Source organism: Mobula birostris, unplaced genomic scaffold (assembly GCF_030028105.1).
Source record: "Mobula birostris isolate sMobBir1 unplaced genomic scaffold, sMobBir1.hap1 scaffold_2508, whole genome shotgun sequence".
Taxonomy (NCBI): Eukaryota; Metazoa; Chordata; class Chondrichthyes; order Myliobatiformes; family Myliobatidae; genus Mobula; species Mobula birostris.
Genome location: NW_027275558.1, coordinates 1052 through 17500, shown reverse-complemented (window position 1 = coordinate 17500; position 16449 = coordinate 1052). Strand labels below are relative to the sequence as shown.

General features: G+C 51.2%; 1 protein-coding gene across 1 annotated transcript in view; it reads left to right on the top strand.

Moving 5' to 3' along the window:
• The window catches only part of LOC140192757 (syntaxin-4-like), a gene marked incomplete at its 3' end in the record, with an annotated part of 13864 nt that extends 1056 nt beyond the window's left edge, over window positions 1–12808 (top strand). Inside the window, exons 3-8 of the mRNA XM_072250255.1 lie at window positions 859–933; window positions 1360–1430; window positions 2465–2573; window positions 3305–3378; window positions 3938–4075; window positions 12677–12808. Coding sequence (XP_072106356.1) covers window positions 859–933; window positions 1360–1430; window positions 2465–2573; window positions 3305–3378; window positions 3938–4075; window positions 12677–12808 — 599 coding nt within the window. The remainder of the gene's footprint in view (window positions 1–858; window positions 934–1359; window positions 1431–2464; window positions 2574–3304; window positions 3379–3937; window positions 4076–12676) is intronic.
• Window positions 12809–16449: the final 3641 nt, after the last annotated feature.

Here is a 16449-nt window from a genome sequence, read left to right as displayed (position 1 = left end):
ATTGGGAATCCTAGCAGGATCAAATGTTGTAAATTTCACTCAGGTCAGCCATTAGGACTCCTCTCCTAGTCCGGATCTTGTGAATGCTACTTTGGGAAGTTAATTGGAATTGGATGCTGGGAATCCTTCAGGATTGTTTGTTGGGAAACTCTCTCAGACCAGGTGCTGGAATTCCTGCCCTGGTTGAGATGTTGGGAATCTTGGTCAGGTGCTGGTGTCATAGGCTGGGAATCCTGTCAGAGTCGGATGTTAGGAACTCTGTCGAAACAGTAGGTTGGGAATCTCTCCAGTCAAATGTTGGGAATCCTGTTTGGTTTAGTGGTCAGAAATCCCAGGAGAGTAGGGCACTGGGAATCTGCTGGACACCCCAGATTGGGCTGTGGGCACTGAGATCAGGCTTGAGGTAGAGGGTGTACCCAAACCTCCAACCTGACATCGATTTCTCGAACTTTCGGTAATTGCCTCCCCCATCCCACCTCCTTTACCATTTCCCATCTCCTTTTCCCTCTCTCACCTCATCTCCTTACCTGCCCATCACCTCCCTCTGGTGCTCCTCCCCCCTTTTCTTTCTTCCATGGCCTTGTGTCTTTTTCACCAATCAACTTCCCAGCTCTTTACTTCATTTCCCCCCCGCCCACTTCAGGTTTCATGCATCACCTTGCGTTTCTCTCTCCTCTCCCCCCCACTGTTTAAATCTACTCCACAGCTTTTTTCTCCAGTCCTGCCGAAGGGTCTCGGCCCGAAACATCCACTGTACTCTTTTCCACAGATGCTGCCTGGCCTGCTGAGTTCCTCCAGCATTTTGTGTGTGTTGCTCTGGATTTCCAGCATCTGCAGATTTTCTCTTGTTTGTCACAGGTGAGAAGAGTCGCCTGCAGAAGGTACGAGATGAGGTGAAGACTGTGGCGTCCAATGTCCGTGGAAAGCTCAAGCGTTAGTGTCCATCCAGCCTGCCTCGCGCACGAACCCTGCAAGCACCTCAGCGAGAGAGGTGTTGGGGAGGGAGGAAGAGGGCAAGGGGAGGTGTGGTGGGGCTGAGAGGGAGGATGAATGACGAGTAGTGAGAGGACGAGGGGGCAGGAAGAGTGAGGCGTGAGAGGACGGAGGGGAGGGGTGGGTGGCAGGGACGAAGGGTGACGGGTCAGAGGGGAAGGGTGGGGCAGTGGGGGAGGGTCGAGGAGTGGTGGGAGGGATGCAGTAGGGTCAGAGATTGAGGGATGAGGCCTTTGTGCAGGGGTGAGTGGGGGAGGAAGGGAGGGGTGGTGTAGAGGTATTGGGTGAGGTAGGGACTGGGAGGTGGGAAGAGAGGAGACAGGGTAATGATGAGAAATCTACAGTCACTGATCCCTCCTGTCACAGAGCTGGAGGCGAAGAACTCGCTGGGAAATGAGGACCCGCTCTCCGTCAGTGGAAGGATGCGCCGCACACAGGTATAGAACACTTCCCCACCCCACACTACCCTCGCTGTGCCCCACCCCCCACCATCCTCCCTGCCCACTCCTCACATGATCCACTCCCTCCCCTCTCCTCTCGCCCTCCTTCTGATGCCTGCTCACCCCTCCCCCATGACGACCGACTCAACCTCTGCCCCTTGACGAACAACTCCCCCCTTGTAGACTGACCCTCCCTCCCTCCCTCGACTACAGACCTCCTCCTTCCCTCCCCCTTGAGACCAGACCCCCCTCGCTCCGCCTGTGACGACCAACTCAACCCCTGCCCCGCGATGACGCCCCCCCCCCGAGGACCTACCTCCCCTTGACGACTGACCCTCAACTCCCTCCCTCCTGGACACCGGACTCCCTCCTCCCCCACTCCCTGTGAGGACCAACCCCACCCCCTCCCCAAAAGACGACCGACTCACCCCCCCCATTGGTAGACTGACCCACTCCTCCCCACGTGATGTTTCCCCCTTCCCTATGCAGATTCCCTCGCTCCTGTGACAACCGACCCCCCTCTTTCTCCATGACAACCGACCCACACTCCCCCCATGACGACTGTAAATCACCACCAACCCCCATGATGACCGGACCCCCCCAGTCCCCTCATGACTGGACACCACTCCTCTCTTCCAATGAGGCAGCCCACCACAACACCCCCCCCATGGCTGGATCCGCTTGAACCCCTCATGGATTCCCCTAACCCCGTCATGCACCCCCAACTCCTGTGAGGACCTAGTCCCCCAACCCCTTCATGACCAGGCACCCCTCCTTCCTCCCGTGTGACCTCCCACCCCCCTCGTGATGACCGCACACCTCAAACCCCCACGTGGCCGGACCCCCCCCGAACCCCCCTACATAGCCGCACCCCCCCCCACGTGGCCGGAACACCCCCCTCCGAGCCCCCCACGGCTGGATTCTCCTGAGCCCCTCACGTCCAATCCTGCTCGCCCTCACGTTCCCTTACCCCATGCCCGCACCTGCTCTCTCCACCCTCTGTCTCTCACATGCAAACTTTCTCTCCACAGCACGATGCTCTGACACGGGATTTTGTTGAGGTTATGAATCAGTGTCACAATCTCCAGTCCCAGTACCGTGACCGTAATGTTGAACGGATTCAGCGACAATTGAAGATTAGTGAGTTTGGGTCGTTCCCTCTGCAGCCCCTGAATCATCCATTCCCCTCTCCTGTCATCGGAGGGTTAATTTAGCTCCCTCACACCGTCCCTCAGTGACCCCTCTCCCCCAGTGCCCTGTGTCACTGACTGTATCCCCACTGACGTTAATCCAGCTCGCTCACACCGCCCCTCAGTGACCCCTCTCCCCCAGGGGCCTGAGTCACTGACTGTATCCCCACTGATGTTAATCCAGCTCCCTCACACCGTCCCTCAGTGACCCCTCTCCCCCAGCACCCTGTGTCACTGACTGTATCCCCACTGACGTTAATCCAGCTCCCTCACGCCGTCCCTCAGTGACCCCTCTCCCCCAGGGGCCTGTGTCACTGACTGTATCCCCACTGATGTTAATCCTGCTCCCTCCACTATCCTTCAGTGACCCCTCTCCGCCTGCGTCCTGTGTCACTGACTGTATCCCCACTGACGTTAATCCAGCTCCCTCATGCCGTCCCTCAGTGACCCCTCTCCCCCAGCGTCCTGTGTCACTGACTGTATCCCCACTGACGTTAATCCAGCTCCCTCATGCCGTCCCTCAGTGACCCCTCTCCCCCAGCGTCCTGTGTCACTGACTGTATCCCCACTGACGTTAATCCAGCTCCCTCATGCCGTCCCTCAGTGACCCCTCTCCCCCAGCGTCCTGTGTCACTGACTGTATCCCCACTGATGGTAATCAAATTGATTTCTTTGTCACAGCTGGGACTCAGCTGACGGAGGAGGAGGTGGAGGCCATGCTGGAGAGTGGGAAACAGGATATCTTCACGGCCAATGTGAGTATTTGGGGCAGTGGCCACTGCGTCCGATGCTCTGGGAGTGGGGTATTCAAGTGGTCAACATGTCTGATGTCCGGTCTCACAGTTGGTGTTGGGGTGGTCGAGAGGTCAGTGTGTCTGATGCCCGGTCTCAGAGTACGTGTGGGGTTGTCGAGGTGTCAGTGTGTCTGATGCCCGGTCCCACAGTTGGTGCTGGGGTGGTCGAGAGGTCATTGTGTCTGATGCCCGGTCTCACAGTTGGTGTTGGGGTGGTCGAGAGATCAGTGTGTCTGATGTCCGATCTCACAGTTGGTGTTGGGGTGGTCGAGAGGTCAGTGTATCTGATGTCCGGTCTCACAGTTGGTGTTGGGGTGGTCGAGAGGTCAGTGTGTCTAATGTCCGGTCTCACAGTTGGTGTTGGGGTGGTCGAGAGGTCAGTGTGTCTGATGCCCAGTCTCAGAAGGGAGGTTGTGGGTTTGTGATTGGGGAAGATGGTGATGTGTTTGACACTCACACCAAGAGGTATGTGTGGGGATTGATTGAGGGTCGTGTTCCTGACCCTGCTGTCTATCTGTAGATAATTCAGGACACCCAGGTAACCAAGCAGGCCATGAGTGAAATCGAGAGCCGTCACACCGAGATCCTGAGGCTGGAGAAGAGTATCTGTGAACTGCACGACATGTTCATGTACCTGGCTATGGAGGTGGAGGCTCAGGTGAGTGGACGGACCCCATGGAGATGGGAATGACAGGACAGTGGACAGACCCCATCGTGATGGGAATGACAGGAGAGTGGACAGATCCCATCGTGATGGGAATGATTGGAGAGTGGACAGGCTCCATCGTAATGGGAATGACAGGAGAGTGGACAGACCCCATCGTAATGGGAATGACAGGAGAGTGGACAGACCCCATGGTGATGGGAATGACAGGAGAGTGGACAGGCCCCATGGTGATGGGAATGACTGAGAGTGGACAGACCCCATGGTGATGGGAATGACAGAGTGGACGGACCCCATGGTGATGCGGTGACGGAGGGTTTCAGATTCTTGGGGCACTGGAACCGCTTCTGGGGGAGGTGGGATCAGTACCGTCCGGATGGTTTACATCTGGGCAGGGCCGGGATCAATGGCCTAGAGAGATTGTTTGCTAGTGCTGTTGGGGAGGTTTTAAACTAATATCGCAAGGGTATGGGAACCCACACAGAAAAGAAGAGGAAGTGATGCGGAGACCAAAACTAGAGTTAGTGAAGAAAAAAGTAAGAGTAAAGTGCATAAAAGTAAAAAGCAAAAATCGCATAGGTCACTAGATTCTATAAGGACAATGAGTATAAGGGCACTTTATCTAAATGCCCGTAGTATTACAAAGAAAGTTAGTGAACTTGTGGTACAGATCAGTACCAAGGCAAATGATTTAGTGGCCATTACAGAAACCTGGTTGCAAGGTGGAGATGACTGGGAATTAAATATCCAAGGGTATCAGGTGATATGGAAATATAGGCAGGAAGGCAGAGGAGGTGGGGTGGCGCTCTTGATTAGGGATGAGATCAGGGTGATTGTGAGAGATGATATAAGATCTACGGAGCAGAATGTTGAGTCCGTCTAGGTGGAGATTAAGAATAGTGAAGGGAAAAAATCACTGGTGGGAGTTGTCCATGGACCACCTAATAAAAATATTGCAGTGGCAGAGGCAATTAACCAAGAAATAACTGGGGCTTGTAAGAACAGAATGGCAGTTGTCATGGGGGATTTTAACTTCCACGTAGATTGGGTGAATCAGGTTGGTCAAGGAAGTCTTGAGGAGGACTTCACAGAATGCATCCGCGATGGCTTTCTGGAGCAGCATGTTAGTGAACCTACAAGGGAAAATGCTAACTTAGATCTAGTCCTCTGCAATGAAACAGGGAAGATTAATGATCTTGTAGTCAGAGATCCTCTTGGAAAGAGTGATCATAGTATGATTGAAGTTAGCATACAGATGGAGGAGGAAATAGTTAGGTTTAAAACTAGTGTATTATGCTTGAACAAGGGAGACTACAACAGGATGAGGGAGGAGTTGGCTAATGTGGATTGGGAGCACAGGCTATTTGGTAGGACAGTTGAGGAACAGTGGAATACTCTCAAGGAGATTTTTCACAGTGCTCAACAAAGGTATATTCCAGTCAAAAGTAAGGACAGTAAGTGTGGGGAGAGCCAGCCTTGGATAACTAAGGAAGTAAAAGATAGTATCAAATTAAAAGCTCATGTGTACAAAGTCGCAAAGAGTAGTGGGAGACTGGAGGATTGGGAAAACTTTAAAAAGCAACAAAGAACAACTAAACAAGAAGTAAGGAAAGGGAAGATGGAGTATGAAAGTAAATTAGCACAAAATATAAAAACAGATAGCAAAAGTTTTTATAAATATATAAAGCGGAAGAGGGTGGCTAAAGTCAACGTAGGTCCCTTGGAAGATGAGAAGGGGAAATTGATATTGGGTGATAAGGAAATGGCTGAGGCCTTGAACGACTATTTTGTGTCAATCTTCACGGTGGAGGACATGTCTAATATGTCTAATATGCCAAAGAAGGATGTTATGGATGAAATGGGAGGTGAGGACCTCGATAAAATCACTGTCACTAAAGAGATAGTGATGAGCAAACTAGAGGGCCTGAAGGTAGATAAGTCCCCTGGTCCTGATGGGGATGCATCCCAGGGTGCTGAGGGAATTGGCGGAGGTTATAGTAGACGCGTTGGTAATCATTCATCAAAACTCTGTAGACTCTGGACAGGTCTCCGAGGACTGGAAGACGGCAAATGTCACGTCACTTTTTTAAAAAGGATGTAGGCAAAAGACGGGCAACTATAGGCCAGTTAGCAACATTTGTAGTCGGGAAAATGCTTGAAGCTGTCAGTAAGGAAGAAATAGTGAAACGTTTAGAAAGGAGTGGTTCCATTAGACAGACGCAGCATGGATTCAGAAAGGGCAGGTCCTGTTTGACAAACTTACTGGAGTTCTTTGAGGACATAATGAGTGCAGTGAATAGAGGGGAACAGGTAGATGTCATATACCTGGATTTCCAGAAGGCTTTCGATAAGGTGCCGCACCAGAGACTTAAATAAGATACGGATACATGGAGTTGGAGGAAGTGTCTTGGCATGGAAAGTGTATTGGTTAATCAATAGAAGGCAGAGAGTTGTTATATATCGGTGTTTCTCCCGTTGGCAGTCAGTGGTGAGTGGGGTGCCGCAGGGGTTGGTGCTGGACCCGCAGCTGTTTACCATTTACATTGATGATTTGGAAGAGGGGACTGAGTGTAGCGTAGCAAAATTTGCTGATGACACTAAACTGAGTGGAAAAGCAAATTGTACAGAGGATGTGGAGAGTCTGCAGAGGGATATAGATAGGTTAAGTGAGTGGGCCAAGGTCTGGCAGATGGAATACAATGTTGGTAAATGTGAGATCATCCACTTTGGAAGGAATAATAGAAGAGCAGATTATTATTTAAATGGTGAAAGATTGCAGCATGCTGTTGTACAGAGGGACTTGGGAGTGCTTGTGCATGAATCACAAAAAGTTGGCTTGCAGGTACAACAGGTTAATAAGAAGGCAAATGGAATGTTGGCCTTCATTGCTAGAGGGATTGAATTCAAGAGCAGGGAGGTCATGCTGCAACTATACAGGGTACTGGTGAGGCCACACCTGGAGTACTGTGTGCAGTTCTGGTCTCCATACTTCAGGAAGGATATACTGGCTTTGGAGGCAGTGCAGAGGAGGTTCACCAGGTTGATTTCAGAGATGAAAGGGTTAACCTATGAGGAGCGATTGAGTTGCCTGGGACTATACTCTCTGGAGTTCAGAAGAATGAGAGGGGATCTTATAGAAACATACAAAATTTTGAAAGGGATAGAGAAGGGAGAAGTAGAGAAGTTGTTTCCATTGGTAGGTGAGACCAGAAGTAGGGGACATTGCTTCAAGATTCAAGGGATAAGATTTAGGACGGAGATGAGGAGAAATTGTTTTTCCCAGAGAGTGGTGAATCTGTGGAATTCTCTGCCCAGGGAAGCAGTTCAGGCTTCTTCACTAAATATACTTAAGATAGTTAGATAGGTTTTCACATAGTAAGGGAATTAAGGGTTATGGGGAAAAAGCAGGTAGATGGAGCTGAGTATACGGACAGATCAGCCATGATCTTATTGAATGACGGGGCAGGCTCGATGGGCCGGATGGCCTACTCCTGCTCCTATTATGTTCTTATAGAGAGTGGACAGACCTTATGGTGATGGGAATGACAGGAGAGTGGACAGACCTCATCGTAATGGGAATGACGGAGTGTGGACAGACCCCATGGTGATGGGAATAACAGGAGAGTGGACAGGCCCCATGGTGATGGGAATGACAGGAGAGTGGACAGGCCCCATGGTGATGGGAATGACAGGAGAGTGGACAGGCCCCATCGTAATGGGAATGACAGGAGAGTGGACAGGCCCCATGGAGATGGGAAAGACAGGAGAGTGGACAGGCCCCATCGTAATGGGAATGACAGGAGAGTGGACAGACCCCATCGTAATGGGAATGACTGGAGAGTGGACAGACCCCATCGTAATGGGAATGACAGGAGAGTAGACAGACCACATGGTGATGGGAATGACAGGAGAGTGGACAGACCCCAAGGTGATGGGAATAACGGAGAGTAGACAGGCCCCATCGTAATGGAAATGACAGGAGAGTGGACAGGCCCCATCGTAATGGGAATGACAGGAGAGTGGACAGGCCCCATCGTAATGGGAATGACAGGAGAGTGGACAGGCCCCATGGAGATGGGAAAGACAGGAGAGTGGACAGACCCCATGGTGATGGGAATAACGGAAGTGGACAGACCTCATTGGAATGGGAATGACAGGAGAGTAGACAGACCCCATGGTGATGGGGACAGCAGGAGGTTGTTCTGAGACAGTGAGTGCTTTCGGCAAAGGAAGGGAAATGGAGAGAGGGACTGGTGTAATGGAGTGAGGGGTTCACAGAGACAGGGAGGGTTTGTTGGGGTGTGAGGGGGTGAGGGATACACATTGGGGTGGAGGGAAGTGTGGTCATGGAGACAGGGGGAGGTGTGTGGGTGGAGGGGGGTGACAGAGTCAGGGTGGGGTTGACAGAGAGTGCGGTGTAGTTGAATGAGAGGGTGATGTAGATGGGGACGTGTGTTGGGGAGCGAAGGGTTCACAGAGATGGGGAGAGGGTGACAGATGGGGAGAGGTGTAGCGGAGGGAAGGGTTCACAGAGATGGGGTGAGGCCTAGTGGTAGGAGGGGTCACAGAGACAGGGCAGTGTATAGGCGAAGGAGGGGTCACAGAAACAGGGAGGTGTATAGGTGAAGGAGGGGCACAGAGACTGGGAGGTGTATAGATGAAGGAGGGGTCACAGAGACGGAGGTGTATAGGTGAAGGAGGGGTCACAGAGACTGGGAGGTGTATAGGTGAAGGAGGGGTCACAGAAACAGGGAGGTGTATAGGTGAAGGAGGGGTCACAGAGACAGGGAGGTGTATAGGTGAATGAGGGGTCACAGAAACAGGGAGGTGTATAGGTGAAGGAGGGGTCACAGAGACAGGGAGGTGGATAGGTGAAGGAGGGGTCACAGAAACAGGGAGGTGTATAGGTGAAGGAGGGATCGCAGAGACGGAGGTGTATAGGTGAAGGAGGGGTCACAGAGACAGGGAGGTGTATAGGTGAAGGAGGGGTCACAGAAACAGGGAGGTGTATAGGTGAAGGAGGGGTCACAGAGACAGGGAGGTGTATAGGTGAAGGAGGGATCGCAGAGACGGAGGTGTATAGGTGAAGGAGGGGTCACAGAGACAGGGAGGTGTATAGGTGAAGGAGGGATCGCAGAGACGGAGGTGTATAGGTGAAGGAGGGGTCACAGAGACAGGGAGGTGTATAGGTGAAGGAGGGGTCACAGAGACAGGGAGGTGTAAAGGTGAAGGAGGGGGTCACAGAGACAGGGAGGTGTAAAGGTGAAGGAGGGGTCACAGAGACAGGGAGGTGTATAGGTGAAGGAGGGGTCACAGAAACAGGGAGGTGTAAAGGTGAAGGAGGGATCACAGAGACGGAGGTGTAAAGGTGAAGGAGGGGTCACAGAGACAGGGAGGTGTAAAGGTGAAGGAGGGGTCACAGAGACAGGGAGGTGTATAGGTGAAGGAGGGGTCACAGAGACGGAGGTGTATAGGTGAAGGAGGGGTCACAGAGACGGAGGTGTATAGGTGAAGGAGGGGTCACAGAGACAGGGAGGTGTATAGGTGAAGGAGGGATCGCAGAGACAGGGAGGTGTATAGGTGAAGGAGGGGTCGCAGAGACAGGGAGGTGTAAAGGTGAAGGAGGGGTCACTGAGACAGGGAGGTGTATAGGTGAAGGAGAGGTCACAGACGGAGGTGTAAAGGTGAAGGAGGGGTAACAGAGACAGGGAGGTGTAAAGGTGAAGGAGGGGTCACAGAGACGGAGGTGTATAGGTGAAGGAGGGGTCACAGAGACAGGGAGGTGTATAGGTGAAGGAGGGGTCACAGAGACCGGGAGGTGTATAGCTGAAGGAGGAGTCACAGAGACAGGGAGGTGTATAGGTGAAGGAGGGGTCACAGAGACAGGGAGGTGTATAGGTGAAGGAGGGGTCACAGAGACAGGGAGGTGTATAGGTGAAGGAGGGGTCACAGAGACAGGGAGGTGTATAGGTGAAGGAGGGGTCACAGAGACAGGGAGGTGTAAAGGTGAAGGAGGGGTCACAGAAACAGGGAGGTGTAAAGGTGAAGGAGGGGGTCACAGAGACAGGGAGGTGTAAAGGTGAAGGAGGGGTCACAGAGACAGGGAGGTGTATAGGTGAAGGAGGGGTCACAGAGACAGGGAGGTGTATAAGTGAAGGAGGGATCACAGAGACAGGGAGGTGTATAGGTGAAGGAGGGGTCACAGAGACGGAGGTGTATAGGTGAAGGAGGGGTCACAGAGACAGGGAGGTGTATAGGTGAAGGAGGGGTCACAGAGACAGGGAGGTGTAAAGGTGAAGGAGAGGTCACAGACGGAGGTGTAAAGGTGAAGGAGGGGTCACAGAGACAGGGAGGTGTAAAGGTGAAGGAGGGGTCACAGAGACAGGGAGGTGTATAGGTGAAGGAGGGGTCACAGAGACGGAGGTGTAAAGGTGAAGGAGGAGTCACAGAGACAGGGAGGTGTATAGGTGAAGGAGGGGTCACAGAGACAGGGAGGTGTATAGGTGAAGGAGAGGTCACAGAGACAGGGAGGTGTATAGGTGAAGGAGGGGTCACAGAGACAGGGAGGTGTATAGGTGAAGGAGGGATCGCAGAGACGGAGGTGTATAGGTGAAGGAGGGGTCACAGAGACAGGGAGGTGTATAGGTGAAGGAGGGGTCACAGAAACAGGGAGGTGTAAAGGTGAAGGAGGGGGTCACAGAGACAGGGAGGTGTAAAGGTGAAGGAGGGGTCACAGAGACAGGGAGGTGTATAGGTGAAGGAGGGGTCACAGAGACAGGGAGGTGTATAAGTGAAGGAGGGATCACAGAGACAGGGAGGTGTAAAGGTGAAGGAGGGGTCACTGAGACAGGGAGGTGTATAGGTGAAGGAGGGGTCACAGAGACGGAGGTGTATAGGTGAAGGAGGGGTCACAGAGACAGGGAGGTGTATAGGTGAAGGAGGGGTCACAGAGACAGGGAGGTGTAAAGGTGAAGGACGGGTCACTGAGACAGGGAGGTGTATAGGTGAAGGAGAGGTCACAGACGGAGGTGTAAAGGTGAAGGAGGGGTCACAGAGACAGGGAGGTGTAAAGGTGAAGGAGGGGTCACAGAGACAGGGAGGTGTATAGGTGAAGGAGGGGTCACAGAGACCGGGAGGTGTATAGGTGAAGGAGGAGTCACAGAGACAGGGAGGTGTATAGGTGAAGGAGGGGTCACAGAGACAGGGAGGTGTATAGGTGAAGGAGAGGTCACAGAGACAGGGAGGTGTATAGGTGAAGGAGGGGTCACAGAGACAGGGAGGTGTATAGGTGAAGGAGGGATCGCAGAGACGGAGGTGTATAGGTGAAGGAGGGGTCACAGAGACGGAGGTGTAAATGTGAAGGAGGGGTCACAGAGACAGGGAGGTGTAAAGGTGAAGGAGGGGTCACTGAGACAGGGAGGTGTATAGGTGAAGGAGAGGTCACAGATGGAGGTGTAAAGGTGAAGGAGGGGTCACAGAGACAGGGAGGTGTAAAGGTGAAGGAGGGGTCACAGAGACAGGGAGGTGTATAGGTGAAGGAGGGGTCACAGAGACCGGGAGGTGTATAGGTGAAGGAGGAGTCACAGAGACAGGGAGGTGTAAAGGTGAAGGAGAGGTCACAGACGGAGGTGTAAAGGTGAAGGAGGGGTCACAGAGACAGGGAGGTGTAAAGGTGAAGGAGGGGTCACAGAGACAGGGAGGTGTATAGGTGAAGGAGGGGTCACAGAGACCGGGAGGTGTATAGGTGAAGGAGGAGTCACAGAGACAGGGAGGTGTATAGGTGAAGGAGGGGTCACAGAGACAGGGAGGTGTATAGGTGAAGGAGAGGTCACAGAGACAGGGAGGTGTATAGGTGAAGGAGGGGTCACAGAGACAGGGAGGTGTATAGGTGAAGGAGGGATCGCAGAGACGGAGGTGTATAGGTGAAGGAGGGGTCACAGAGACGGAGGTGTAAATGTGAAGGAGGGGTCACAGAGACAGGGAGGTGTAAAGGTGAAGGAGGGGTCACTGAGACAGGGAGGTGTATAGGTGAAGGAGAGGTCACAGATGGAGGTGTAAAGGTGAAGGAGGGGTCACAGAGACAGGGAGGTGTAAAGGTGAAGGAGGGGTCACAGAGACAGGGAGGTGTATAGGTGAAGGAGGGGTCACAGAGACCGGGAGGTGTATAGGTGAAGGAGGGGGGGTCACAGTGTTGTGGAGGGGATCATGGATATTGGGTTGGGCATAGGGTCGGTAGGGGTGGGAGGTCCCAGAGATGGGGAGGAGTGTTGGGGAGGGAGTCACAGCGAGGAGGGGTGTAGGGGAGGGAGGAGGTCATGGAAACAGGGAAGGGGATTGTGGAGGGAGGGGTGTAGGGGAGGGAGGGAGTCACAGAGACAGGAAGTGCTGTCTACAGTGTGGGTTCTCCTCCCCTGGGTGAGATGGCATAGGGAGGGGTTTTGCAGAATGGGTGTCAGTATGTGGGGAATGGGGAGGGGTATTGATCGGTTGGGAGGGGCATCAGAGGCTGGGTGGGAGTGTGTGACTGGACGGGCCCTGTCTGGTGATTTCCCCCCCCCCAATCCCCCACTGATGGTGGGTCTCTCCCTTCCGCAGGGGGAGATGATCAACAACATTGAGAACACGGTGAGCACCACCGTCAACTACGTGGAGAAAGCTGCTGATAACACAGCCTCTGCAGCCACCTCCCGCAGGAAGGCCCTGAAGGTGAGAGAGAGCCCGGGGAAGGTGGGAGTTAGGATGTGTCTCCTTCCCTCCATTACAGGCATTCCGGATCTCCTGCATCCTCCCATCGCGGGCCTCCCTGTTGTGTTGGATACTGAGGGACCCCCGCACAGCAGCGTGCCGTATATTCAACTGAACTTGACTGAGAACCCTCCTTGTAGAGTATGTGAATGCCCCCATGTGGGAGCGGCCAAGCGGGATTAACCCGTTAACTACCACAACCTCTCCCCATCTCGGAAGACACTAGGAGTGTACTTCTTGTCTGTAGAGCCTTGTTGAAATTTTCGTCACTGAGATTGAGTGATTCAGTTCACTTTAACCATAGCACGTAACTTGTGCTCCTTACATAAACATAAAAATGAATTGCCAATGTTTTATGTATATCTATCTATCTCTATCTCTCTCTTTTCCTCCTTTTTTTAAGTAACCTTTTGTGAAATGTTTTCAACATTAGAACTCCTTTTAAAAAAAAACTTTATCTATTGGAGGTCAGGATAGACTACCTGAACACTCTGGCAAAGTGAGAGAATTATTCTGCCTCTTTAGTCACTAGCCATAAGCTATTAGACGACAGAGTGACCCAATGGGTCACCCTTTGAGAGAAGGGTAGTGCAGTCTAATGTGACCAAAATGAACATTAAATTTTCCTGAATGCTATTGGTATCGCTTTGCTTTGGAAACTGAAGTAGAAAACCTCAGTTTTTTAAAGAAGAATGACGCTTAGCAAAGCAAAAATAGCTGCTTCTCATTTAACGAAGGATACTTTTGATGGCATAATTTCTGGCTTATCTGCCACCTTTGTGCCTCTCGTTGTCATTCTGGAGACGTGCAGCCATTTCATCCCCCGTCTCGTCATCTCTTGTTTGTCTCTGATCCTGGAGACGTGCATGCCTCTCCTCCTCTGTCTCTTCTTCTCTCATCTTTTTTTGTCCTGACTCTTTGATCCTGGAGTCGTGCGGCCCTCGTCTCATCCGATTCTTGTTCTCTCCCTCTCCTTGCTGCTTCCTGACGACGTTTGGCGTCATCTCTTGACCATAATGTCCCCCTTCCCATTCCACGCGGCATAATTAGGCTGACCATTTTTTTTTAACCCTAATGCTGGATAGAAGATACGAAGCAGTAACACCAAAGGATGCTGATTATTCTTGATGATGTGGTTGGCGCTCTCCTAAATGGACGTGATATAGTCACTGCTGTCCTTTGACTGCAGCAAAGGGTTTTATGGGTGTTGCGAAGTACATCATTACAGTAAGATTTAATTATCTCTTATTGATGGATGGCAGTTAAATCTGTCCCAATCCTGCACATGCTGATGGTGGTGACCCTGCGAAATAGAGCTGCCCTGCCCTTTTGCTCGGTAGGTGTCACTGCTGAGGCTGGCCGTGTGCATGTGTCGGGCTGTCGCGTCTTGATTTCCATGATGGCCGATCGGGTCTCAGGTTAAAAGGGAGCCTGTTTATTTTGGCGAATGAGCAATTTTATATGAATATATAACCCTGAAATTTGCCTGCATTCTGTAAGTTAGCATACTTAAATTCGATTTAGTCAAAACGTTCTGCTGTAATGCACCGTTTGCGCTAATTGGAGGTCACAAACAGACAGAGCATGAGAGTTTTAGTAGTATATAGATGGACTATATCTCTGTGGTGGTACAGATAAACAACCCGATCTGGTATAGGTTCCTGAAAGTGTAGAAGCAGATGGAGATTCCTGAACAGGTGCGTCCACCCCAGGTAAGTGGTCTCCGTCATAAGGATCAGGCCACTCTATTTCTTCCTCAACCTTTTGTGGACTTTGAAAGCACACAAGCACACGCCTGTTCTGCCTGGTTTCATCGTGTGATGTTCTGATCACAAATGATCATGGTGCACGCTGCCAAATTATTGTTCCTTTGGTGAATTGCTCTGAAACTCAAACAGCTTCACCACTACTGAGCGGTGACAAAGATTTTGCTCTGTGTCTGAGATCATGCACGCTCTTCAGTTTCTATCGCTGGGTTGTCTCAAGATCTCTCTCTTTGTCTAAATCCAGTAAGTGAGATTGGAGAAGGGAAGGAAGAACGGGCAGGCTTGTTCTCAGTCCTCGGCCCATTGACATCCCTGATGGACTGAGCCATTCACAAGAGGTGTGGAGAGATAAGCTAGCAGTGCCTTGGTAGAGGTCTTTTGCCTTCAATAGGAGACCCTTAACTGCTCTTTCCATTGCTCTATTTCCCTGTGGGTAATGTGGGTTGCTGCCTGGTGGTTGAACTCATAGTCCCGAGCAGAGGATTTGAATTCTGAGCAGCTGAATTGTGGACTGTTGTCTGACACAAGTGTCTCTGGTACTCCATGGTGAGTGAATACAGCTTTCAGGTGCTGTGTAACTGCTGCTGAGGACGTAGAGGACAGCTTGGACACCTCAACATTCCATGTTGGCCAGAGAGAATGACAATCTACAAATCAGTGGATTCAAATGAATCAAGGACAGTGGAAACAGTGTTTGTTCTTGTCGCAGGCTTGGGGATGGAGGCTGCCATTTTGTGAAGACACTCTATTCTCCGTTTTGTGAGCTTGACATGCTGGGCTTGATCAATGTTTTAAAGAGGACACAATGATTCTTCAGGTAATCTGCTGGACTGGAGATCTTTTCCAAATGAGAAGTTATTTGTGAGATGTTCTTTGTTTGGCTATAACATGCAGGTTTGTGAATGTTGGGGTTGATGCCCGACTGGAGTGATTCGAGCTCATTGCTGATTGAGAACAAAGAGCCATAAATTATTGGCTGTCACTTGATGGGAAGAGGGCAATAAATGGATGCTGGCCTGGAGCAGAACCAGTGACACGGTGTTAAAGGGCAGACACATAACCTGTGGCCAATGACACTGGAATGTAATATTTGAATTGATGTAAGAGTGGATGCTTCATGTGCGCTGGTAGCAGTAACTTCGAAGAATAACCATCGCAGCTACAAGCGTAAGCAACCCTGTGTGAAACATGCAGCAAGTGAATCAGAACAACGAGGAACACCCAGCCAGCATAAACTCCTTTGCCCGGCTAATACCTTTGCTAATCTTTGTCTATTCAGGAGAGTCAGGGGATACTTAGTGGGTGTGCACGCAAGGTCTTTAGTGTATGAATTCACGTACTTGTTAGTTTGAACAATAGAGGTTCTTGTCAGTAAATACAGATCTCTCTCTGCCTCACTCAGCATCGTTGTCAGTAGTAGTAATTTTTTTTTTACAGCATCCATGAGTAGCAATGCAACATGAGAAGATAGCCGTCTCTTTTCAGCTGGAAAATGTCTGTGCCTGCAATTTGCCAAGGTAAAGATGGAATTCTGTGTGACAGAGAGATTCAACATGATTTTTGTGCAGTTTTCTGCTTGCTTCACTTGGCATCGCATAATCTCCCAGGTGTGTGCTCAGACCAGGGCAACACATGGATTGGTTTGCTCTTAGATGACATTTTTGAATGCCTTGATGACCATGGTGGATTTGACTGATGATTTGTACATGCACAGAAGCAGGAATGAAGAGTCTGAAGCCCTTTAGCAGCAGACCATCAAGAATAGTGAGTTTGTCTCCTTCAAGCCAGTAAGATCTGAGTTTGTCAGCTCCTTCTGGAACAGCTGGCCATCCATGCTCACTATATTGCATGACCTTG